The sequence below is a fragment of the Ascidia mentula genome, chromosome 2 (genome assembly GCF_947561715.1).
Source record: "Ascidia mentula chromosome 2, kaAscMent1.1, whole genome shotgun sequence".
NCBI classification, from domain to species: domain Eukaryota; kingdom Metazoa; phylum Chordata; class Ascidiacea; order Phlebobranchia; family Ascidiidae; genus Ascidia; species Ascidia mentula.
This window is the reverse complement of record NC_138567.1, coordinates 3,440,664-3,465,952: the sequence shown is the minus strand read 5'-3', so window position 1 is coordinate 3,465,952 and position 25,289 is coordinate 3,440,664. Positions and strand designations below refer to the sequence as shown.

The 25,289-nt window shown below is 42.1% G+C and overlaps 1 protein-coding gene across 1 annotated transcript; it reads right to left on the bottom strand.

The window, feature by feature from the left end:
• Nucleotides 1-1,151: 1,151 nt before the first annotated feature.
• LOC145888407 (uncharacterized) lies at nt 1,152-25,289 on the bottom strand. The gene is made up of 13 exons (XM_082979146.1): nt 25,057-25,289; nt 24,579-24,716; nt 24,302-24,469; nt 14,164-14,295; nt 13,134-13,260; nt 9,880-10,092; nt 6,477-6,652; nt 5,185-5,286; nt 4,221-4,385; nt 3,840-4,000; nt 3,316-3,518; nt 2,985-3,162; nt 1,152-2,916 (listed from the first exon to the last, which is right to left on the bottom strand). Exons 1-13 carry the CDS (start codon nt 25,276-25,278, stop codon nt 2,247-2,249), a joined length of 2,655 nt encoding a protein of 884 aa, XP_082835272.1. The 5' UTR covers nt 25,279-25,289; the 3' UTR covers nt 1,152-2,246.

Genomic DNA, 25,289 nt, shown 5'->3' with positions numbered 1-25,289 from the left:
TATGCTTTTTTCCCGCCGTTTTAATGACTCTGGCGGTTGCGTCTATGTGCATAATGTCGTAATTAAGTGCGCTCCATATACAAGTGGAAAATCTCCATGCAGTCTCTTGCGTGACATGCTGCCGCCGACATTTCTTTTTCCTGCATAATTACTAGGGCTTCTAGTTTTTTTCAAGCCCTCCTAATTCCTGCCACAGTCTTATATGTGGTACGAGAATGCCACCTGCTGTGAGGTGTTTTTTGGATTTACTGCTAGGAAGAAACGTCTTTTCGAATGATCGGCTTCTCCATTTCCTGATTCTGTAATGCCAACATTTCAGCAGGGAAAAACCAATGTTTTTAATGAGAGGATTTTCCTTTAGCAAAAGTAAAGTTCTTTTCACTTAAAACAGTGGTGTCCAACCGAAATGCTTTGTTGGGCCAAAATTTATGTTGCTTTCATGCGAAGGTCTTCACAGCAAACATACAGTGATTTATATATCAAAATAAATCAATTGGTTTTCCTTCCTAAAAAAACAATGAGACTGTTGTTTTCAATGTTTTGGGCCAACTATTCTGTGTCAACATGTATAGCCTCATTGTCGCACAACGTAATTTGTACAACTGTATTTTCATGCGACAGCGACAAATATGCTTAACTAAGACTCGCAATATGACGTAACAAACAAGTTTATTGGTAATAATCAGAACCTATTGCATGAGCTTTGTTAATTTTTGACTGCCTTCACGTTCAACTCTATTGGATTTTTGAACGCGAACTTAAAATGACTATCGTAAATTCATTGAGTGTAGGGCCTCGTGCTTTTTGCCTAAATACAAATCACTGATGTCCAAAGTACAAACTGTATGAACGTTTATTTGGAATTAGTGATTAAAATTGCCTGATTAAAAATCGTGCAGAACTGCAACAGGGATATCAAAAACCCAGTCAAAGTCCAGTTAAATAGGAAATAAAAATGTCCAGTTAAAATATAGGGCGCTCTGCCATTTGTTTGAGAGTTAAGCTGCCAACAACAACATTACATCGCTTCCTTGGCTGCAACATTTACGGTTAAATTTTTAAACTACGGAGACTTCATTTCCTCATATAAATCTCAGTTAATTCTGTCATCAACCTTTCCTTGGGATCAATTCAACGCACAAACATTTCGTTATCAAGCCGTTTGTATTCGACGAGCGCGCCCGCCACGCAATAAATAAAATGCTAAAAACACTGGCGTGACGTAATCATGTATGACGTAAGAGCGACGTACAGGCGGGTACCAGCTTGTAGAGAGAGAGGCGTTAAAATAAGTAGGTGAGGCGCATAAATAAAAAGCCTAAGCCGGCGGAGAGGGACAAACGCACAAATAAGAGGTTTTCAAAATAAAACCACGCGCGAAAACACACACACAGGAAACGTATTTCGGCAGACGGGGTTCACCGTCGCGACACTAAAGCTCCAATTTCCTTATGACGTCACAAGGAAGTATCGCGACGCTGGAAAGAAGCGCACTACGGCTGATGTTTTAGAGGGAGTTGCGAAGAGTCAAAAATGACAAATAAAAACTTTAGCTCGCTTAACGATTAGTAATTTAAAGATATTTGATGTCACAAAAAGTCGCTTCGTTGAGATGAGATTGTTGGCAGAGAAGTTTCTGAAACCAGCACAAAGAAAACCAGCGAAGCGCATCAACGCAATTAAATTATTTGTAAGTTGCAGTGAAACTTGCTCAAATTTAACATCAGATGCAATAAAGCAAGGAAAGCATTTTGCAGCAAAAAAACAAAAACACGTTTGCACAAACGGGCGTCCAACATTAACTAGATTATGACGTAACAATTAAAAATACACAAAAACGCGTCACCAGTACCAATTAAAACAAACGCATATAGTCGAGATTAACAATTGGACTACAACAAACAAACAAACTAAACGACACATAAACTCGCTTGTTACGTCACAATTAGACGTGGCGTGCAAGAGGCGTTGTGACGAATGCGGATAAAGTCACGTGCAAAGATTGACAGTGACGTCATGAAACGCGCGCGCGAACTCACACATTAGCTAAGCGTTGCGTCACCAATAGAAATTGCACACTCGAATCGGCGAAGTTTCATTTATGACGTCACGCGATAGTAAATTAATCGCGCCACGAAATAAGGGAGTTCCCCGCGCACAGACCGCTTTTATCTACATTCACTATGAGCACCACGTGACCAGATGCGTGCGCGGGAACAAGAGAGGGGGGGATTGGATGAGGAGGTCTAGAAGGGACACTCGAGTTGCTCCCGTGGAACGTGAGTGCGGGACGCCTCCGGTGAGGAGCATTTCTGAGGAGGTTTTAGGGATTTGTCGAGTCCGCGCTCTCCAGAGAAGTTACGGATTCGCTGGAGGATGCTTTGTCGGTTGGCGGATGTTCCGGATTTTTTCAACAGACCGTCGATGATAGAACAAATGTTGCCACTTTCCTTCTTCGCGGCGCCAACGTCAGACCACGTGCGAGTCCGCTTCGTCGTATCGCTGCTAGATGGCGTTGGAGTCTCAAATTTCACGTCACTGGACTCGCTGAAGCCGCTGTCGGCCGTGCTCGATTTTACTCGATTCTTGCAAGGCTTCTTACCGAAGCGGCAAGCCTTGCCTTCCTTCTTACAACGTTCCGTAGGGTCGAGATCTTTATGTGTGAAACGTTGGTTCGAGTCGCTGTCGCTGCTTGAACTTTTGTATTCTTTCTTGGTCTTGGACTTCTCGGTTGGTTCGGCGCCACCCGACGGAGCCTGGCCTTCTTCTGCCACCTCCGGAACGGTGTCAGTTACCACACAGCGCCTCTGGTGGCAGCGACTGTTCCCGCCGTTGGAGGATTGATCTGCCTCTCCGCTACTGGTTCGGATTGCGTTGGCAGCTTGGGACTGAGAGGAACTGTGGCGGTTGCTGTGTCTGTGGGACGTAACACAACGTTATTACAACGTAATAAGGCTCATTGTGACTTCATCAAATGTACTTACCGGTGATGTTTGTGGTGATGGTGGTGGTGATGATGATGGTGGTGATGGTAGAGAGAAGACGAATGGTGACTGTAGTGGCGACTAGAGAGCTCGTCTTTGTGACGTCGTCGATTGCCTGACTCGTGATCGCCGGGTCGCGCGTCGGTGACTGTGGTCGGTGAGTGGCGGTCCGAAAGTTCTGCGATAAAACAATTGTAGTTTTTTTAATCTGTCTACAGCTGATTTTTGCCAATACTATAAAATACAAACTGGGATATCATGACAACAAAATATGAAAATAGTGCAGATTTTTAACATCCCCTTATTAAACATATCGTGAATGACGTCATACCTTCTGACTCTACGAGAGTTGGAGACAAGAGGTCGGGAGTGGATGCTCTGTGTCCGGATGTCGTCCTCTCGTGGTCGATCGAGACGTCTGGAGAGGAGAGACTCCACAGGGAGTGAGGGTGACATCCTTTCCCGTTGCCATGGCTCATGTTGGAAGAACAATAGCTCGAATGATAACCGTGATCTGACCCAGGGTCTTGAGAACTAAAAAAATACGAAGGGTTCAGTGAAGTGTTGAAACTGACGTAGGTTTTGTCACGTATTCTCCCCATCGGTTAACCCGAATAAAGACGTTTTGTGTTCGAAGTGTAATTAACGTGTCTTTGTGGTTTGTGCCTGCGGATTTACTGCGCATCCCATCAGTATGTGATGATTTCCTGGCGTTGGAATAATGTTTGCTTCTACCTTTTAAATTAATTTCACGAAATTACTCGGCATATACATCTGAGAGGGAATTTCCTTTACAGTTTTAAAGATATGCTACGCTCAAGCTCACTCGCACAAACCAGTCATTAGGGGGTTTACCTGTCAACGACTTTAGTGAAGGGCATCTTAGGGGTGGAGGCGGTTTCGTTTTCCGTCCTCCTTGATACATCCCACTTGTAAGGATCAAAACAATCAGTGTTCGAACTGATCGGCTGGAAGTCCGGGCACATTCGGTCACGGTTGATTGATCCGTCGTTTATCTGTGACGTCACAAAGTATTTTGTTTATATTCCAACTTTCATTTGTTGTTGATTGTCAAGAACTTTGAGAAATTCATTAGATGTTATTTTTTTCCAAGCTTTTTTCTTTCCTTGATGTAAATTTAATGTAGGCGTCGGTTGTAAGAATAAATGTGCCCAAGGAGTTATCACAATACTTATATTTCTTACGTCATAATTAACAAACAATAGCATTGCTCACCTGAACTCCGTAGTCAAAATCACAGGCCATGGTTCTGGCTTCAGACTCGGTTACAGTAATAGCACCATTGTGAGAGCTTGTGTTGCTGAGGTTCTCTGATTGCACCAAAGCCAGCAGGTTCTTGCAGCTGTCGTTCGGACAAAGTGAGTTCTTCGCCGATGCCCTCTGCAAAAGTAAACCACAAATCCGTTGATTAATGAAGAAACCGCTTATGTCGGGTTTGGGACAATGGTACTGGGCAGACTGCGCAGGTGTTCAACGCCACAAGACTTTCTGGCGTTCAAATTGTTTGTGTCAAGTTGCGAGAGATTTGAAACAAATTCTTACCGGTTATAAAGTCGTAAACTTTGAATAAACAATAAGGTTACTTCGGGTTATAAGTAATCACGTGGTACACGTACTTGTGGCGCCAAATCTCTTTTAAATGCTTAACCCAGTACTGGTTTAAATTACCGAAATCTACTTATCCTTCCCGCTTATTTAGGCAACACATGAAGCCAGACACAACGCAATGCTAGGCGCACAAAATTTCGCCGTTTGCCTCAATCAAAACATACTGGATTTTTGCATTTGTGGATCCGCAACGTGCATGTGATGGTCGTGTCAGCATCAACAAACAAACCACCCAGTAAGCATTCTTAATGCGCACAACGCCTATTGTTACGCCACAAACAAATTTGACGTGAAGGCCTCAACAAACCTTCAGCTCTAGTGACGCAATAATGGGAGGGAAGGGCACACTTTTCAAGGTATTCGCTCCTTCCGCAGTTAAACAGTTACTGTTGCGTAACTGAAAGCATGTGTGCGTCATACTGGGACCATTGTTAGCGAACAAACTCGAAAAACGTCAGTTTACTGGAATTTTGCAACGGGCGCTGGTATTTAGAAACCGGCAAATATTTGAAAATTAACAGAAGGCAGAAAACATTGCAAAATATCCTACAATCGCACGAAAGCTACTTACCGACTGACACCCTCCATCTTCGACGCTCATGTCCCCTGGTTGCTCGGAGTGGTCGCTACTTGGGGGGCTGTTGGTCACAGACGTGGCGTCGTGCAAGATTTCCTGCGCGAAAGAATGGAAATTTAATATGAGTCATAGTTTTGGTTTTCACTTTAGGATTATACGCTCTGAGTATTTTGCAGCTAGAATGAGTTACTTAGTAGCAATTAGTACAGGCTGTCAGATGACCAAGCAAACAAAATGCTCATTCTAGAATAAATATTGGGTGGGAATACACGCAATCGGCCCTAAGGGTTTCCCCCAATGAGCGCATTTTAACCCAAAAACTGTGAAAATAAACATGTTTCGAACGGTTGTGGAAATGTGAAACGGTGTGAATGCACAAGAAATCATCCAAACAACTTTCCAACACTCCAGGCGACTTCGATCATAATCCTTTCGTGAGTGCAATCATTTTTCAATAACTACACTCTTATCATGACAAGTCGTCACATGAATGCGATCCAAATATGGGCATGTAATAAACAGAAGTACATGGGAATGTCTGCATATTCACAACACTTCAATTTGAGCGACGTTGGCTAAAATACCTATCGCCTTTAGATATCGTACACACATACGATAATCACAAACGATAAACCCAGCGCAGCAGATGCGACGAGACAATGATAGGTGTGTGACGCAACAGACGCTTATTTGTGACGCGGGAGGGGCCTGGGTCGGGATGGGCAAAACGGGGAAATTACAATGTCTGAGATGAAAGCCATCTCTCTATCACACACTATCGCCGATATTAATAATATCTTATTCCAACCCTTTCGGCCGCCTACTTTTTGTTCAACAAAGCGTGAATTTCAAACCCGGCGCCACAAATTTCGCGCCCTGCGCAGTACTTGGTACCGAACGGTCACGTGATTTAATACGCGGAATCGTTGGCGACCCGCAAGTTCACCTTTGCAGGGAAAAACCGCATGCAAGTTGCAGCGAGCAACATCAATCAGGGCGCTTACCACAAGCTGTATTAAAAGGATTGCCAGATGAAACAGATTGAGAGGCTATTTAATTATGCAATGTTTGATTGACGACAATGGGTTGTGGAATTTCAAAACGCTATCTCTCGGATGCAACATCCAAAGTATTACCAAGGGAGTAGAGTTGATTTCGATAACGGAGTAAATGTTTATATCTTGTGTAAGTTACATACAGACGTAAGACATGACCTATATTTCGACACACAAAGTTGCTAGTGTCATCGCCAGAACGTCCATACTCCATGTGGTGAAATCTCTTACCCTGTATTCACTCATGGTGTAATCGTCCATCTCATCTTCCAACTTGAACGGATACAAACAAACCGGTTCGTCGTTCGGACGGCCGTACGGGACAAGATAGGGGTGCATGAGGGCGTCGGTGGCCGTCACGCGGTCAGCGGGGTCAAAGGTGAGCAACTGACGTAACAGGTTGGCGCCTAGAGATAAAAAGGGGGATGTTACACACATGATATTTTTTCAATAAAAGTACAAAAGCTTGAAAACAGTTTCTAGTGAGGGGTGTAAGCTGCAAGCAAATTTGCCGGGTGCAAACTGCATATGTTCGTGCAAAGGAGAACCAATTGAGCTCGGAGCCATAAAATTGCCCACCGACACAAAGTACAACCGGATATAGCATAAGTTTTACCTTAACTACTCATTAAAATGACGCCACCATGCATTATTGCACTGTTGCGTTATCGCACCTTTTAGTTTGCATTACAGATTTTACGCACGCGATCACTAATAAAACTTATGAATTCAATATGAACACATCATAACACATTAAATTTATACGAGACAACAACATTATTTTGAGTAAATGGGGGTTATCGTCCCATCACTGTGTTGATTCAGCTTCCAGAAATGAAAAGCGAGTTACGAGAAAAATATCGTAATTGCAGTTCATAACCTGTTTTGCCGACAGCTGTAAAAACTTTCAAGCAACCAACCCGCAAAGCAAACGGGTTTTAACTCGCAACGTTGCTTTGTGACCTCACAATCACCACACACACGTCCCTACTACGCAGAACCGAGTTTGTTAAATGAGTGCGGGACACCGCCGCCTGCTTGTTACGAGGAAATAAAGTGCAGAGCAAATCTACTGCGGTGCACTGTGTTTGCCAAATAATCGAGGTTATCTTGTACTGGAGCAAGGGACCTGGCCTGCAATGCAAATGGTTCTTGGAAAAACACCTTGTTTTTCTGTGCGGCCAGAACCATCATGCGCAATTTTGCCGGCTGCTACTGTCAATACAGACTAATTACTGCCTTAATCCACAAGCGCCATGCCTCAGTGCCAACATGACAAACAATGTTGTTGTGCACGGAAAATATGAATGCAAATTATTCTCGAGGGGTAGAAATAAACAGGCCATCGGTCACAAACACCTTTGTGGGCCATGAAACTGCAATGTTCAGCATATTCATATTGCTGTTGTTTATTGTAACATTCTATTTAGGTTTGAATGGATTAGAAGAGATTAAGAAACTTCAACCTAAATATTATACACACGCACCCACACTAATAAGCTGTAATGAATCTCCGAGCTACTGTTTAAACTAAATTACAAGCGGACAAAGGAAACCGATTGTTTTAAATTCGACACAGTTTAATAGGCATTGTGACGCAATAAAGAACAGATAATGCCATAATTGGTATTCTGCTTCAGTGTGGTGTGAGGTGTGGTAGGGATTTAGGTGTGGATTCTCCATAATCAGGTCACATTTCTCGTTCGGTTTTACTAGCGCCAATGTCAAGTGCGTTCAGTATAGTCAGCTACTGTTCTCCGAACAATAAAATAAGAATCACCCATTGTATACCTCGGCGTAAGAAAATTTCATGGTTGGTTCATTTATAACATATCAGAAAACTAAGAGAAATTCACGGTGTTTATGATCACAAATATAGTCAAAAGAAACTCGCCTGCGACCAGATTACGACGTAACAATCGCATCGATCGATCGGCTAACCGTTCTTGGAAGGGTGCCGTTAAAGAAGCGAGATGAGTTTACTGTGTTGCCACAAACAAACTTGGTGTAAACTATTCAGAGAAACCGGGCGTTTCACAACATAGCACAGCAATAAACTCCGCCCTGTGCCTTAACCCACAGTTCCCCGGTATTACGAAAATGCAATTTGTTGCAGACATGTTGGTTTGCACGGTTTGCTTATGCAAACGTTCGCCACATGACAACAAATACAGATTTTCTCTGCTCGACAGTCAGCGTTTATATTCACACCACGAACAGTAATGTTTTAAACAAAAAAATTTTCACAAACTTCGTGAAAAAATCTGAATATGATTTACATGGAATCATCAGAATCAACTTCGATTGTTTACAGCTTACGAGTAGAATTTACAAACGGCGGTGGGCGTAACATTGTTCTCCGTTGGTTTTATACAAACAGATTGGAGGAGACGGCGCGTTGCAGCTAATCCGCTACATAAACGATGTGTGCAAGAAATCATTCGGTTCAGCGACGCAGATACATATCTCCGCGTTGAAAAGTGCCTCAAAAGCTGACGGTAAATTACAAACATATGCTGGTGCAGCAACGTGAAAAATTCTGGTCAAATACCAAAACGTCATTGTGTAGGGTATATTCTTGTCATTAAGAATTAAAAACGATGCGAAAAAAACGCTGTAACCGCGCAGAAAGTTTTTTAAGTGGCTTTTTTAGTTGGTCGTTTTTCTAGTGACTGCGCACATCTTAAGAAATTTGTCGCGAAATTACGGCCTACTGTATAATTTCTATCTGGTACATATTTTTGACCACACCGGGATTCCAAGCCAGGATATCCAGGCCACGATCAGGTTTTCCACTTGGTATATTGGTCGGGAGGAAGTATAACCCTTTGTTTTTTGTAGAAACGTCATGAGAAGATCGCCTAGTGGTAAATATTGATACGATACTGAGGGGGTGTTACGATTTCTGCGAACTAACGAGAAAGTGTTGACGCGGTGGTGAACAATCCCCTCAACATAATATGTACATTAAACGGAACCGTTTGCGCAGTTTATCGGCTTCAACCCGCTTTAAATCTAACCCTACTCCAAACGCGTCGAAGTTTCGAAGCATGGCATTGTGACGAAACAGCGCAATTAAGAAAAATGAATATTTTTTCTTAGAACCTTTCAGCAGCGCAGTAACGGGGTTTCAGCATGCTACTTTTCAAATTAAACGTAAATCTTTTCATATTTTATCTTTTATTCGTGAGTATGCCCTGAAGCGAGAGCGAGAAATCTGTGTGATTTCAAGAAACTGAAACACAGGGGGTTACATGACAACAAGGTCCGTTTGTTCGCCAACAAAATTTGTCTGCCCTTACGACCTGGTGGAAGCGCCACAGGATATTCATTAACGAGGATATTGGGTTAGCTGCTGTTCTCCTGAATATTGCATGATGCTGTAAGGTCAATAGGTTTACTTGCCTAACGCACGCGACGTTGAACTGCCCTTGAAAGCTCAGTTCGAACACCCACCAATGCGACACGACACGTCCTCAACTGCGCTATTTTAAGACATGACCGCTTTTTGACCTTATTTCCACGAAAATCAACTGAATTTTCGTGTTTTTTCGCACGAATCAGGGCGGAGCACTTGACTGATTGGGCGGGAAAACCGCAACACTTGTATGGTCAGGAAAAAAAGGAAACTTACCGATATTCGAAGCTTCTGGAACCAACTCGTCGAGAGGCGTGCGGGGTCGACCCTCGTTGCTTCGATTTCCCAAATCCGAGTGGAACCGACAACAGTCACTATCGTGGCACGCGGCGGCCATGGCACCTTGCCAGTTGCCACATGTCACAGACACACTTCCCACTATCTGCTCCAATTGTTCCGAGGGATTGCTTCCGGTGAAAAGTGGTTTTCCTGCAAATGGAAATACAAATTTTGAAATAATTTTAAATTCCTATATCAATTTGCTCAAAAATAATTAGGTTTTCCCCCATAATAAAATAGTGTTTGCAGGCGAGACGCCCCAGATTTCCACGAATGGCGGTTGCCGAGCAGAAACTAGCAAAAAATCCGCTTGAATTTTTGGCCAAGTGAAACTCCGCTATTACGCGAGCATAATATTTAGAATGTGCCACCTTCTTGTAGCAAACGAGGCCGCAATTAAACATGCCAAGTATTTTAACCACCCCTTCACGCGTATGCATTTAACTGAAACAAGTTGTTCGCACGGGAGGGCGGAGGCCGTTTCGAAAGTGACCACCGTCTGCCCTGTGCAATTAGGTGACTCGGCGCGCTGACGCGTCTTTTTGACCTTCAAAACAGCGTCAAGGTCAAGCACATGTGACCATATGTTTGACAATTGTCGGCTGTGTGTCCAGCGAGTTCAGCGGCAGATTTACATTGATGGTGTGGCGACAGGTCGAAGCATCAATGCATCAACCTCCCCGTGAGTGAAACCTGGCGTGTGTGACGCCTACAGCGTTTAAAAATATTTGTACCTACGTTTCTGGGTGAATTTGCACCTGCTGTGACTACGTCATGCCATTAATTTTTGTTGTTTCGCAGCGAAATATAATACGAGAATTTTTTTTTTGCCAGTGGTGACAAGGTCGGTTTGTTTTTGTCACCCCTGGCGAAAAAATTTTTTATCATTATATTTCGGATCACAGAAATTAATGTTGTGAACCCCAAACGGACACCGTGTGAAATGCATTTCGTTTGTCGCGAATGAACCCACTTGAACCGATAAGAAGCAGAGCTAAGCGCAACCGCGCGGCAGCTGGAAGCAATTAGAATAAACGATAATCTATTTTACTGGAATGGTAACGCGCCGATTTAGTTCTGAGGAAACTGCGAAGAGAACCGAATGTAGTTCCAACTTGTTGCACCATGTGCCATTTTAAGGTTTCAGACTGAGCGACTGTGCCGTTGTGCAGGATAACTAGGTTAAGGAGTGGTGTAGAATGTCTTGTTAAAAAAAATGCTTTGCAAAAGCTGGGCACGCATTGCGTAGCAAAATGCAATCGAACCCTGGTGCTCTTTCATCGCCCAAAATATCCTTATATTTATCTCACTAGACATGATTAAAATGTTTTTAATTTCAAAGGCAGTGTTACGCAACTTCCATCAACAGAAACACGCCGCAAAAGCAGTAAAATGTGATCGATTATTTTCAAAAGCACAGCTCGGCATCGCGCTTCCCTTTCAGTCATTTGAACTCCGCAGGATACGCCAACACTTTGCCATCACACGTATGTTGCGACCTCCCCATCAAACGACAACAACTGTCAACATTTCGCAGGGCTTATTTGTCAATCAAATTGAACATTCGAGCGACATTTTGCAGCTAACATAAGAATAGTGTTTACCACACAGTTTAATGTCAGTCTGCAGGCAAAACAATGAACTCGCGAATAAAAATAGATTTCCTTCAACTTTTCCCACCAGAATTTGTTATGAGTGTGGACTTACAGCAGTTACAAGCAAATGTGGCAAAATTGGTTAAGATGACAACGTAATTATGTCTCATAGGGGTAACAGCGGATCAGCGCACCGTATTTGTACGCGTTTTATCACAAAATTGGTGACGTCCACAACGTGATATGTTAATCTTAATTAGAACAAGTTGCTGGAGTGGCGGTTTCGTGCCTCGTTAACATTTCGACGACAGATAATTGCCCCCGCTGATTTGTTGATGGCGAGTTGTTTCATCCGAATTTTTTGCACTTGGTCCTCACAAGAAAATATTTGAGGCCTCGAAATTCACCGTAAAATGTTTCCGAATCTCGCCGACAGCAAAAGACAAATTACGTCACCGAATAAAGAGCTTTATGACGACACAATCCTATGTTTATCGTACTTACATGGAAATATTTGTAAAAACTAGCGCGCAAACGATGCCGTGAAGTATTTAATTCCATCTACCCCTCTTGTGTATGAAATCATGTCTTTATAAAACCCAAAGGTAAAATCAAATTCAAACACACCAGTGAGCGTTTCTCAGTTCAATAATTCAAATATGTTTGCCGGAGCAGCAGGTTACTTAATATCTGTCCAATGAGTTGCCCGTATATCATCATCATGATCGGATATAGTGGGGCGTTTTATGTTCCACCATACAGCAAACATACATCGATAAATCCCGTATATTTTATTGCTGTCAATGGCACCCATGTACAGTTGACTGACTACGTGTGTTTAAGGGTGATTAATGTTTGCACGGGCGCTTTGCCAGCAACGATTTAAGTTTTAGTGAGGGGAAGGTCATCTCAAGGTCGTCATGGGGCTCAAAAATTTCTCGGTAACCATGCACGGTAGTTAGAATCCACAATTGGCTTTGTTCTGTTTCTCAAGGACGTTTGCCCGTGCATTTGCAACATTTCGATGAAATAAATAAAAGCTTGCAACAATTCGAAAGCGTTCTTGTTGGTACCGAGAAGAAATTTAATGATCGTTTTCACAGCACAATGCGGTACAACTAACAACTATCTTCACACCCGTTCAAGCAGCTTTGCAACAACTGGCGTAATGGGTGCAGTAAATACCACAAAGACGTCAACCGAACGACTTAAAACAAACGACAGGGAGGTCGTATTGGGCGGCTATTTAAAACCAGGGCAGTCGTAATGACCTGGGGTTACGCCGGTTTGTCAGGCACGTGACCGGGTAACAGCCAATTAAAGGAGTGCAGAAGTAAAACCGGAGCTTTCTAATCGAATTGTTTGCGGCTCGTTTTAGCAACGAATCCGAACTTCCGAATCGATTCCTTTTACATTTCTTCTGTATAAAGGTATCCTAATTCTGTAATATGGCAGTTTCTATGGCATTAACTGTGTAATTTAATAACAGATTTTTGAACAAAGGCCTTTCTTTTAAACATTTAAAAATAAACAGAACAAACCACTTTTAAGGCAATACGGCCCCTCCCCCATCAATCCACACCTATTAGGATTTACCTGATAACATCTCAGCATAGATGCATCCCAACGCCCAGATATCTATGGATTTATCGTAGTGATGGGGGTGCAACAAGATCTCCGGTGCTTGATATGACGTCGTAGATTCGGCCATCGATAAGAGCCTCTGTTACGTAACAAACGTTAACAGTCAGCAATGGGCGTAGTTTGCGAACGAGCGTATTGTCGCGGAGACAATAGCGGCGGATTGTTTGGTTGGAACAACAAACAAATGTCGGACGTTTGCATTCTTGAGGTTTTTGGATTAATCTTGTGGTTGGTGAATATGGTGACAAAAATGCCGGAGAAAAGTTCTTAAGACTTTAAACCAGTAAATAGGATATTGATTCACCGACAACCATAAACCAGTTTTGACGTGTACTCACTCTGGTGTTTAAACCAACCACAAATGTCATGCTTCGCTGGTTTTGGTTTCACAAAAATCATACTCTTTAAGTGTTCGTGGAATCCATTTTTGTTCGCGAAAACTCAACGGAGGAATCATAATTTTAGGTGAAATTGACTTAAAAGCACAACGAAACACGGGGTTGGGTTTCCCGAAATGAGTCATTCGAACTTCAATAATTTATGCGGACTGGTTCTTTCCGCGCTAGATCACCACTGCTTACATCGGCTGGCGTAGTTTTTTTGAGGGTCATTTTCACGAAACATTAACCTATATTTAACCTCTCATACTGAAACGTTTGCAAAGAGACAGATACTAAATAAATGTACAGCGGGGCGACTGACCTCCATATATATTATCATGTTACCATTTCGTGTTTGCAGTTTGATACGTTTAGAAGCACGTGTCTATAACTTGGTTTAGGGACATTATAAGTCTCTTTGTCCTCAAGGTTTAACTGCGAACGTCATGGGTTGTACGACACTGTGTTAGTCATAATTGCGTGTCACACAGAGGATTTTATTTGAATATTCTATATTGGTGTTTATCTCGCTTAAAATCATTTTTACGTGTTATGACGTAAGTCGTTACGAAACAATCATCAATACATGTTCGGACACTTACCGTGTGTTTGTAGTTGGAGTCGAATATTCTGGAAACGCCAAAATCTCCGATCTTCACCATTAGAGTGTCCACGTTAACGAAGACATTAGACGGGCACAAGTCTCGGTGGATGACGTTGGCGCTGTGAATGTACTGCAACAAAAAGTGAAAATAATTGAGTACAAAAGTAGGAAAATTATTGACGCTTAACTGTTTGCGTAAAAATCGCCAAACATGGAGGTTTTTATATATACCAAGGCATTTTAGTCACCCGGGCATTGGTACGTGGTGTTGGACGGGCTAAATTCATCCTGCGCCTATAATAAATGTTACACTTTTCCCACGAAAACAGACGCTAGAAACGCCCAAATATTTACGTTTCCATTAAAGAGAGCAAACAGTTCGCGCTACCCGAAGTTAGCCATGAACAAACCACTCTCAAGAAATCGGGCGCCCAAGGGCGGGGCAGAGTGTAATGGAAATTTCCATGTGTATATATTCCAGCGATCAGACGCCCAACAAGGAACCAAATTAAATGAGTCATGAAATCGCACAAATGAATCCAAAAACGTTTAAGAAAAGTTATATTTATGCTCATAAAGTTTTTCACAGTTTCGTTATGGTTATAATGAGGAACTGTCAAAAACGACTGGGGGCGTTTTCGAAATGCATCGGCAGTGTTTTGATTTCAATGATATCATCAAAAACAGTAAAGGAAGATATGGGAAACTTACAAACCGAATTGTTTGCACCATGTGCTTTTGTTGCACCTACCACCGAAACAGAAATTTAATTTCATGGTTTCCAATTGAATTTAAATAAGATTATAAAATAAGACAAGGATAAGAATGACTAAACAAGCAACAGACCCAGACTACTCAATCACCGTGTTTCGTAATGATATCGAACAAATAAAAATCAATTGAGAAAATGTTAGTGTGAAAAGCACCAACAGCCAAACAGCCTCCCATTAGATGAGTTCTTGAATGTTTCATATGACACTTCACACTACTTATACGCGCCCGGACAACTCTTGTATTGTAATTAGAGTGTGTGGAGAATCAGCATTCACATTTGAAAACACGATAGGGAAAAATTCGACTGTTCGTGGTTACATTTTAAACTGAAAGAAAGTCGCACTTGCCATAGTGTTCTTTATTAAATGAACAACAGCATGTTGTAACTGGAATTATGTATAGTTGTGTGGGTTTTTACAACTTAAACCAACAGGTACAGCAAACCAACAAAAGCCAAATACTGGCATAGCCAGACCAATGCTCTTCATAGTTACTGACAGCACGGCCAAAGATAGTTTGCTCGGATCGAACGGAAATGTTCGGAATGCGAGGGCATGTGTGCATAGCGTTAAGGTCATACAAGTTAAACAGTAAGCCGGTTAATCGCCGTGTGCTCGCTGTCCAACACGAGGCAACCGCCACACAGTGTTCATGACGTTTTAGAGGCTTTTCTGCATCATTTCGTGAACTACCTAATATTGTTGGATTAAAAATGAACTGCAAGCATATTATTGACTCCATTGCTTGTATATTGTTCAGATTATTTACAATATACTAATTAAAAACGGCCCTTTGCTTCAACCAGCAAAATAAACTTAAGGTTTCCCCTTGAAAAGGGCCAGTTGCCATTTTGAATACAAGTTTGTACAAGGAAGAAGGTAATTTTTGACGGGAAGTAGTAACAGGTGAATCTGCCCGAGTACGACCGGATACAATTTGACACGCTTCGTTTTCACCGCACAGACAGGAAGAGGTTAGAGGGTGAATGTGATTACACTGCTATCACCTCATCGCCAGTAAAAAGGTTACACCGGCGAGTCTTGGACAAATGTTGACGGTGAAGTAAGGATGGAACCCAAAGTAGTCGCAACGTTCGCTTTACAAGCCCCAAGACTCGAACATATTAATGATTTTTTCTCTACACCATTTTACAATTAAAAGGGTATTAACATACTTCTTTTAGCGAAACGGGTTTAATAAGTTACACTGTTGCATGCCTCGCCTCGGAAAGCTCCTTTGACCTACTTATCGTGAACGAAGGATAGTCTCGCAGCAGCCAGACACCAAGGTCAACAATGTCGCAAAAGGGAGACCCTATAAGCACGCTTGACCGCTTTGGTTGTCACGCATCAGAAAGCACGGCGTGAGTTCTTTGTTCTGTCCGGGACCGACATCTGTTACGTCACAAACAAACGCTATGTGACGTAGAACTTGATTAATTGTAGACGAAATGAGTTGGCGGAATTGTAAACACAGTAAAGAACCTCTTGAGCGTTATTAACTAAAATTATTGGCGCAAAGAAGGCGCGCACAGGAACACCAACGTCTTCCGGTGAATCCGGTATCCTGCGTTTATGACATAACAGAGAACCTATTACGTCATTCCTTGTCCGCCAGAAATAAACAGGAGAAAATGACATGCGCGTGTTCATCATTACAATTAATTAACGAGGATGATTAGGGAGCCAAATGGATATATTGAATTAACTGCATCCCTTCGGGTTGTTAAGGTTCACAGAGGCGGGCCCAACAAAATACCACAACGACGAAGTTTAAACAAAAAACTAGCGATTTTCTGCGTAAACCGTGTCAATGCAGTTGCAATTTTTGAGCTACTGAAGGAAAACACTAGACTGGCTAACTAGATAATACGAAAGAGAAAACAAAAATTCGGTTTAAGAAGTCGAATCAGTTTATTGGGATGTTTTCTGTATTCCCAAAACAAGCTTATTTCTTCGGTATTAGCCGAGTTGCTCGGCAAAAAAGGACCTTATACAACCTCACAAAACACAATGCCACATTGTTAAAGTTTTGACCACGTGGCAAGGTGATTTCACCGGCGACCAAATATCTTCTGCCACACAAACCGGCGTGGTACGAACAGGAAATCTCAACAACCAGCCTGTGGCAGTCAAAATTTGAGCGCAAAACCGCGCGCGTTTGGCGTTCTGGGATGACTCACGTGTTTTAGCGAAGGAAACCGAACAGTACTTATCGAGCGACAGTGGAGGGCGAGTTTGCCGACGAGGGGTCGCGCGTTTCCTGAAAATCCAGACCAGTTACTCGAAGCAAAAGGTGTTGGAGATAGGCGGTTCACTACCTGACGGAAATAAAATTTATTCGAACCACGGGGTCGGCTGAACATCATTTCACAAGAATATGTAAGATGTCTGCTGAACAGAGATTGAATAAAAACTCGGTTTACCAAATATACGTTGATTGCTTCACGCATCCGATAGAAAAGAATGATTTTTTGGTCAAAATCAAATCTAAACATGTTGTTGTAAGTTTTAAATACCACGGCAGTCGCTGCGTAGATTTTATTTCATCATCTTTTCATCCACCACATGACAACTTCAACATGTACCACGGAAACATATCCCGAAAGTAAGAACAGGTTGGCAATATCACATTACAGGGCAATGAAGGCAAATGAAATCAAATGTACGTCTGGTATAGTGAGGTTTCATAGCAAGGCAGACACCACGTTATGGGTTTGGTTTTCAAAACAAAACGCCACCATGTACAGCGTCACGGAGCCAGCCAGCCAGACCCACCCACAAGGCGCATCTTTTGATGATGGTTTGTGAACCAGATGGTCTTTGAAGTAAGGGAATGGGAATTTCGGGCGCACCCGATAAGGGAAACACAAACACAACGAAGACCTAAAAAGAAGTTGCCGCATTTACGAGGACTGATTATCAGCAACAAAAAGTACTTTGTACTCGAAAACGCGCCATGGCATACATAACATGTATGTCCTTGCGCCTGAGAAAAATTAAAATTACACAAGCGACTGACAAACAAACCCAAAATAACTGACGGCCGTCACTCCGCAACCACACCAAAGTTTTTCCCACAAGCAGTTTACCTGGAACTAACCACGAAGCAGAATACAGCATCCGGCTAAAATTACAACCAGGTACTGATAAGTGGGACCACTGGCAAGTTGTTTGCTCAGATTGCAACATAAGCGCTAACATGACTTGGTGGAAATTGCTGGCATGTGTTGGCCGGATGGAGAATGTGTAAGTGTTGTTTCGAAACATTGGTGGTCAAAGGGCCGGTACACGAGAAGGCATGTGCTTGAAAATGACCTCGAGGAACTCATTTTCGGCGCCATCATGTAAATCAACCACTTGACATTAAGAAAAAAACATGTTGATTTGGGAAATTTCGAGACCGAAATTCCAGATTGTAACAGGGTTTGTATGTATGCAAATAACATCACAGTTAATAGACGTCAAATTGACCTACACTTTAAGGCTAGCATGCTATCAATCATGAGTAATTAAAATCAAGCAGTGACTTGGACAGTAAAAGTTGACTCAGGCGTAGGAAACGAACCGATACCACTACGTGTTGCTCCTACATTCCACACAAGTCATAGCCATTGTGCGCAACAGTGCAGTTGTATTGGAGAGGAACAACGGCGTGTGTAGACATATATTTAAACCTTAAATTATCAAATTACACAACACGTGAAAATCCCAAGCCACGACATCAACAACGTAGGCAAGAAACCTTGGTTGCAAAAAGTCAAGATTCTTTCAAGAATAAGAAAACAATCGACATTATCCAGGAAGTTGGACATGGCCAAAACCACGTAACTGGTGGAAAAGTGTGCAGAAAAGCAAGAGTTAACGCGACTGCCATCAAATATTAAACAATTAAGGACTCTGGTGCCGTAACGGGGTGTTATGCAACTTCACGTTTGCGTAAACAGGGTTCAAGCGAAAGGCGGACGCGATCAACAAATCGCGGAAAACAAACTACACTCGCACGCGCGTTTGTGACGTCACAATCCCGAGATAAACTGCGTTCATCGGGCGTCGGCGTGTGTATCCACGCAAAATTAACTATAGGAGAACGTTTTTTTGGCTAAATACCAGATTTTTTCTTGCATAGCGGAATTGTTTATCGCGGCGTGGGGAGAGACAATGACGTCACGCAGGTGGCAAACCCGGTCAAAGCTCACAGGCTGATGAGCAATAAAATGTGCGACGCAAACAACGCCGAAAACAACTGGGAAAAAGTTGAAACTTAATGTCGAAACGTCTGAAAGTGTTCGCATAACAAAACTGCTTCGTGCAAATTGCTCGCATTCCGCATTTTGACGCACTAAAAGCAGGCGATATCGTCGATAAGAGAATATTAAGTCGAACTTCGGACTGTTTTGTGGCGGCTACAGGTGACGACGTCCTCGAATTTCCACAATAAACCACTGACTGGGTGTTCGTAACTCGAACTAGATGAATAATGGATTCGACGCGATTGCCACCAACAAACGAATGCGCGACAAAATAAGCATAAGGCGGTCACAGAGGAGGGGGAAGGGCTCGCATTGTTTGTGGAAGGCAACAAACAGGGTGGTAGATAATGTCATACCGTTTCCATGGACTGTGTATCACCCCCTACACAAAGACCCCACCCTTGGTCGAGACATTTAAAAGCCGTTCTCAATCACTCAGCGCGCGTGATGTTGTCGTCGTGTCGGAAACCACGTCCCGAGGTGTTTTGAACAGAACAATGGCTTCTCGAATATTAAAAACATCAAGAATTTGATGTTCAATGGCAAAAAATGCAAAACTATCAACGCACAAATATGAAAGCTATCAAAAAATTTATATACAGCTTCATTGGTTGCACAAATCTTTGCAGTCAATTACAAGGAAAACAGCATACCACAAGACCTTGTTCAGTAACCCAATGTATTGCAAAAAATACAAGAAGATACAGATTAGAGGGACACCACTTGCAAGTTGTTTGCTGAGATTGCAACATAAGCGCCGGCATGACTTGGTGAAAACGGCTGCCATGTATGGTGGCTGGAATCTTTGCAGAAGCTCAACTGCATGCAAACAAGAGCCGTACGTACTTCTTGCGCGTGACTTGTAAGTTGCCATTGCGACTGTTTAGACCTAAAGCTCGAATCAAAGTGCAGCAACCTGTATGGCCGATGCAATCGTTTCAGAACATGTCATAGCACAAAATAATGCAAAATCAGCAAGACAAATTGCCAACTTTGCGCTCTTCACAAAGAGCGTCGCTAAATATACACCCCTGTCCACGTGAGTTCGCCTGACCCTAGTAAGGGCGGCGCATTATAGCGTCCCGGCTTCTGATTGGTTGATAGACTAAAGGGTCCAATCAATACGTGCGTCATCGTTTTTATCGTCCTTTCTGTGATGGGACGACTGATATTGATCAAGGGATCGCATACTTTTCGTTAATGCATAATTTCCTGAGCTAGTCCGTGAACTATTGAGCTATACATAGTCTTGTCGCTGGGTAATCTCCAGAGGGATAAAATTCGGACCAGGGTACCGTTATGGGCATACTACCTTTGTGGAGGAAAATGTCACTTGCTGCGCGATTCAAAGCACATTTTGACACTAATATGTAAACTAGTAACTGTATGTACCACGGCTTGATAATAGAAGAAGGTTGTTCTTTCAGTAAGCAGTTAAAATGCATGGCACAAAAGGTTGGTTGTGTTGAAATTAGGTTTAAAGAATCTTAGCAACACCTTGAAATAGGCTCTTTTTCACGCAAATTTAGATATTGCGCACGACCATAGAATTTTGCCGTCATCATTCACCGAGGATCAAATTAAACAAGGCAAAATAAATGGATGGCGGTTTTAGCAGGGGTGAATAGCGTGCAGGTGCATTAGAAGCTATCCGGGTTTTACGTAGAGAGCAGCCAAGGACATACGTACGTAAAAACCACACGGCCCTTGATGCGTCTTTCGCTGTACAAAGCCGTTATTTATAGACCAAACCCTTCCAACGAGCGAGTGCAGTGCGCTTCACAATTGTGACGTGTTTGGTGACGTAACTGGGGTAATGGACGCACGACACGAAGAACAAAAACCGAACGAACATTTCTCCCTACTTCGTTAAGGCACCAACATTTTTCATGGAAGTGAAGAGTTAAAATTTCCATATTCATGATTAGAAGCGGAAAAGAACGGATGGCGACCAAGTTCTCGATTCTTCAATTTCTTCGTCACACAAGACTTGGCCACAATCGGAAGTATCACTTGGAAGGCACAAACTCTAGTTAACATTAGGACTGAGATGGCAAAATACCGGACACCTTCAGTGTACAGAGACTGGTGATGATAAAAATCGATGGCTGCGCTACGTCACTCGTGACCACTGGCTTGATTAGAGCGTCGGTCAATCTGTGCGCCTGTCACGTCATAAAGCGTAAACAAACCATACCAACGAGGCAATCCACGTAACACAGTAGCGCTTACAAAACATGCATAATGTAGCGCAAAACATGCGGGCCTGTATGTAAATATGTCGATGGTTTTGGTTATCACGCCACATATTGTGGCTGTGGCGGAAGTAACGGCGGTTCGTAGGGTGCTGAATCATGCCTTTAGAAACCCTGGCGTTTTTCATATTTAGTTTCAGTCACTGGCTTTGTTTGCAGATTGGGTGCCCTGGGTATACAAGACTTGTACCTCCGCTTGTCTGCTGTGTCATGACTTTCTACAGCATGTCAAGTTGTCAAACACATACCACCAGTGCAAAGTCTACATGATAATCGTCCCACTCCAAGAACTGGTTAACTTTATGAGTTATGTAACAGAGCAATTTCCGGGAAAAAAGCAAATAAATAATTTGTGAATGACATTGATGAGGACTTTTCCTTAAAAGGGTTTTTCAGAAATATATATAAAAGCCTTGGCACAGAATCAACACCACATATTCTTGAATTGTGAATTCCAGCATAAACACACACTAGAACTTGAGCATAGGCACAGACTGTGTGAACACATTTCTTCATACCAAACCAAAAGCAAGGCACAATTGTGTCATAACAATAGAGACCAATGCGAGTATTCTGAGATAATTGAGATCATATGCACAGAATGGGGAAAAAGGTCAAGTGACAAAAGTGTCCTGTTGATTTATTCCACATGAGGCCTATGCATGACAAAAAGAGAGATTGCAATGTAATTTTGTCTTGGGGTAGGTAAAGAGAAATACAATACCCATGAGACAAACACTGTCCGCTTTTTGGACAGTATTGTATTGATTTCAGGTATATTGATGCTGTTGTACATTTTCTTGAAATGCTTGCGCAGTCATATCATGCAAAAAAAGTTCGAAGCAACACAATCAAACATTTATCAGCGCTTTTTATGTGGTAAACACATGGTTGCTGCTTAAAGCTTGGTTCTACGAGTGATCATATTCCACACATTGTATTGATCATGCCTCTTGGTAACCCAATATAGTAATCCCACCTTTCAACAAGTCTCAATTACATGTATTAATCTATACATGATAGATGGCACCCCGTATACACATGCATATCTACATACTCGTGATTCGCGAGGTCCTTACTCACATCCAATGTTTTTACAAGTGAATAAATATTGTGCTTGTTCAAATAGTGACCATAATTCGTGGCCTTTTAGCTTACAGTTACAACCTATTATATTAGAGTAGGGTCAACATGCATAAACTTATCCAGAAAACTAGACAAATAAAATTCATAATACTTCTTTCTTGAAATACTATTGGCAAAGCAGGGGAAAATGTTTCAGGCATTAAAACAGGAGTTGATCGGTTTGTGGACTGACATGTTTGAATCACACAAAAAAAGTGAACTCATTTTTCAAAAATGAATTTTCCAACCGGTCAAAGTTAAGTTGTTGTGTGAACTTAATCGCGCGGGTCATTGGAGCAACGCCATGCTTCCAGAATGACTCATCAAAAGAGATCATCGAACTTTGTGGTATGCGCTCCAACCGTAACCGAAGGCTCGATTTGTGACGCAACAATGCCCAGAAGCGCGCGTTCGATACCAGGTAGTATCGGCCAATTAGAAAGTCATCAAACTCAGGGCAGAGCCTGGTGCTTTCGTTTCAAAAAATTACTAAGCAGCACTGACCAAACATAATGTTTTAGCGACTTGCAATGAATACTAACACGTTTAGACCCAAACACACATGTTTTGCGTTAAGCAAGCGATATTATTCACACACGGGCTACATACAGCTTTAAGTAAAACAGGCGGACATGTGAAAAGGTATTTTATGTCATTACAATCGTGGTTGATTTGCAAAGGTCTATTGCACAACGCATTTCCCTTTCGAACAAAAATATCAGATTTGTCAACGATACGAAACAGCTCAACGAACTATGCAGCGTGTAACGGATGTCAGCCCATCAAGCCAACACATGAGTACCTACCCCTGATAGCAGTTATAAATAGTTTAAGGGTTCGTAGGGAGTTACGGCCGTCAATTGTTCTAAGTTAAAACGACACTTAACATCGGGAGTGGGTTCTTTTCATTGAAAATGCACGGTCTAATCTCTGTTGGACAAAGGGAAATTGGTTACTGTAAGTTCCCGTGCTGTTCTTCTTTAAAACGATGCATTTCGCACAAAGCAAGATTTACCGTATCGCCTTTTGCTTTGTTTCGTCTGATATAAAAGCTCAAGCACATTCGCTTTGTGCTGGGAGGAACACTCGTGAATGGTTAGATTTTGAAGTCTGTCGCAAGGTTTTAAAACGACACCAAACAAAAGGAACCGCCATTTTAGGCTGCTTGCACGGAACCTTTGTAATTTGCATAATGTAGAAACACCCGAAAAAAGCGTGCTTTGCAACAAGGAAAGCACACTTTCTAAAAAAGGCTAAGGAAACACTTTAACACAATCCATAGAACAAAGGGTTATGGAACGTGCCGCCGAGCTCGCAGGCGGTAAACAGAAACCATAACAAAGAGTGACACGCGTCGGGCGCGAAGCAAAACTAGAAAGGTCAGACACAATTTCAAGCAGGGCAAAACAACGCTGTTTCTAATTTTAGACTTGCTTGGGAAGCCAGACTGGACCAACAGGTCAAGGTTGACATAATGTGTTTGATAAGAAATAAAGGCTAGACTCATTTGGTGTTTATTAATAACCACCGGTTTGGTGGCTTGACTTCACACAATATTCCAAGTATATTATATGTCATTCAACGCCAATAAAAGAACATGCCTTATGGCAACATTATGGTGATGCAAAGGGTATTGAAATAGCAACATGGATGTGAACACAAATAATAACTCAAAACATGGTAAAAAGGTAAATCATTTTGTCACAAATACTTAAAGAACATCTCCTTACCTTCAAACCACGAAGCAGTTGGTAAGCGAACAGTTTGATGTAGCACGATGAAAGCTTCTTTTGCTTTAAAATACTTTTAAGGTCTGTGTCCATGAGTTCCATACCGATATAGACAGAATCCACAGGCATGCCAGTACTTTTATCCGTCGCATCGCTGGTTCTCGGTGACTAAAAAGGAATATGAATGGTTGATTAAACTCAGCATGGCTTTGCACAAAAGTTACCTTTGTCAAAAAAACTTTCAAATAGAAGATCCAGCTAAAAAAATTGAACTCACCAAGCCATTTTCTCCCTTTCTGGAAACTAAAGTGTGACAGACACGAACAACATTGTCATGATCAAGACGTCGCAGAATACGTATTTCACGAATCAGTCGCTTGAGCTCCGTCGGAGATGTGGATGAGTTAATAGAAATCTAAGATAAAAATTTAAAAGTTAAAAAATTGAGAATTTCAGGTCAGCTTTTCTGGCTGACAATTACTTAGTGTTAGATGCAAAAGACTTAAAAGAGAAAAGAAAAGCCATAGCATAAAGGCAGTGGATAGATTTTGATAAATTGGAAAGGATTTTGTCTCCACAATGCTGGCCATTAAAAATAGTTGCACAGAGGATTAGACTCTTTTATTCTATTGGACTTTTATTAGCAACTATGATTTAGACAGATATTTGGTACAACACAAAAGTGTACAAAAATAAAATATATGTCTCATATCCAATCATGAAAAAGCAACAAAAACAAACTAAAACTTATTTACTTTTTTAACAGCTAGTCTTCGTCGACATTGTTTGTCGACAGCAGAAAAGACAAGACCTCTAGATCCACATCCAAGGGGTTGAATATCCCTATAGCGGGATGAGATGTTGTGCAGGTCGATTGTTATAATCTTGTCTTTGTTTGGTGTATTTTTGGCAGGAGATGTGTTTTCAGTTTCGTAGTCGCCATTAGCTGCTGGCGATTCACCTGCATCATCCTGCATTTTGACTAGCT

Excerpts from the sequence above, each read along its gene's own strand:
- LOC145888407 (XM_082979146.1), bottom strand. The coding sequence starts at position 25,278 with ATGCAGGATGATGCAGGTGAATCGCCAGCAGCTAATGGCGACTACGAA. Across the intron at positions 10,093-13,133 it reads CTATGCTGAGATGTTATCAG|GAAAACCACTTTTCACCGGA; the intron begins GTAAATCCTAAT and ends TTCCATTTGCAG. Across the intron at positions 3,163-3,315 it reads AACTCTCGTAGAGTCAGAAG|AACTTTCGGACCGCCACTCA; the intron begins GTATGACGTCAT and ends GTTTTATCGCAG.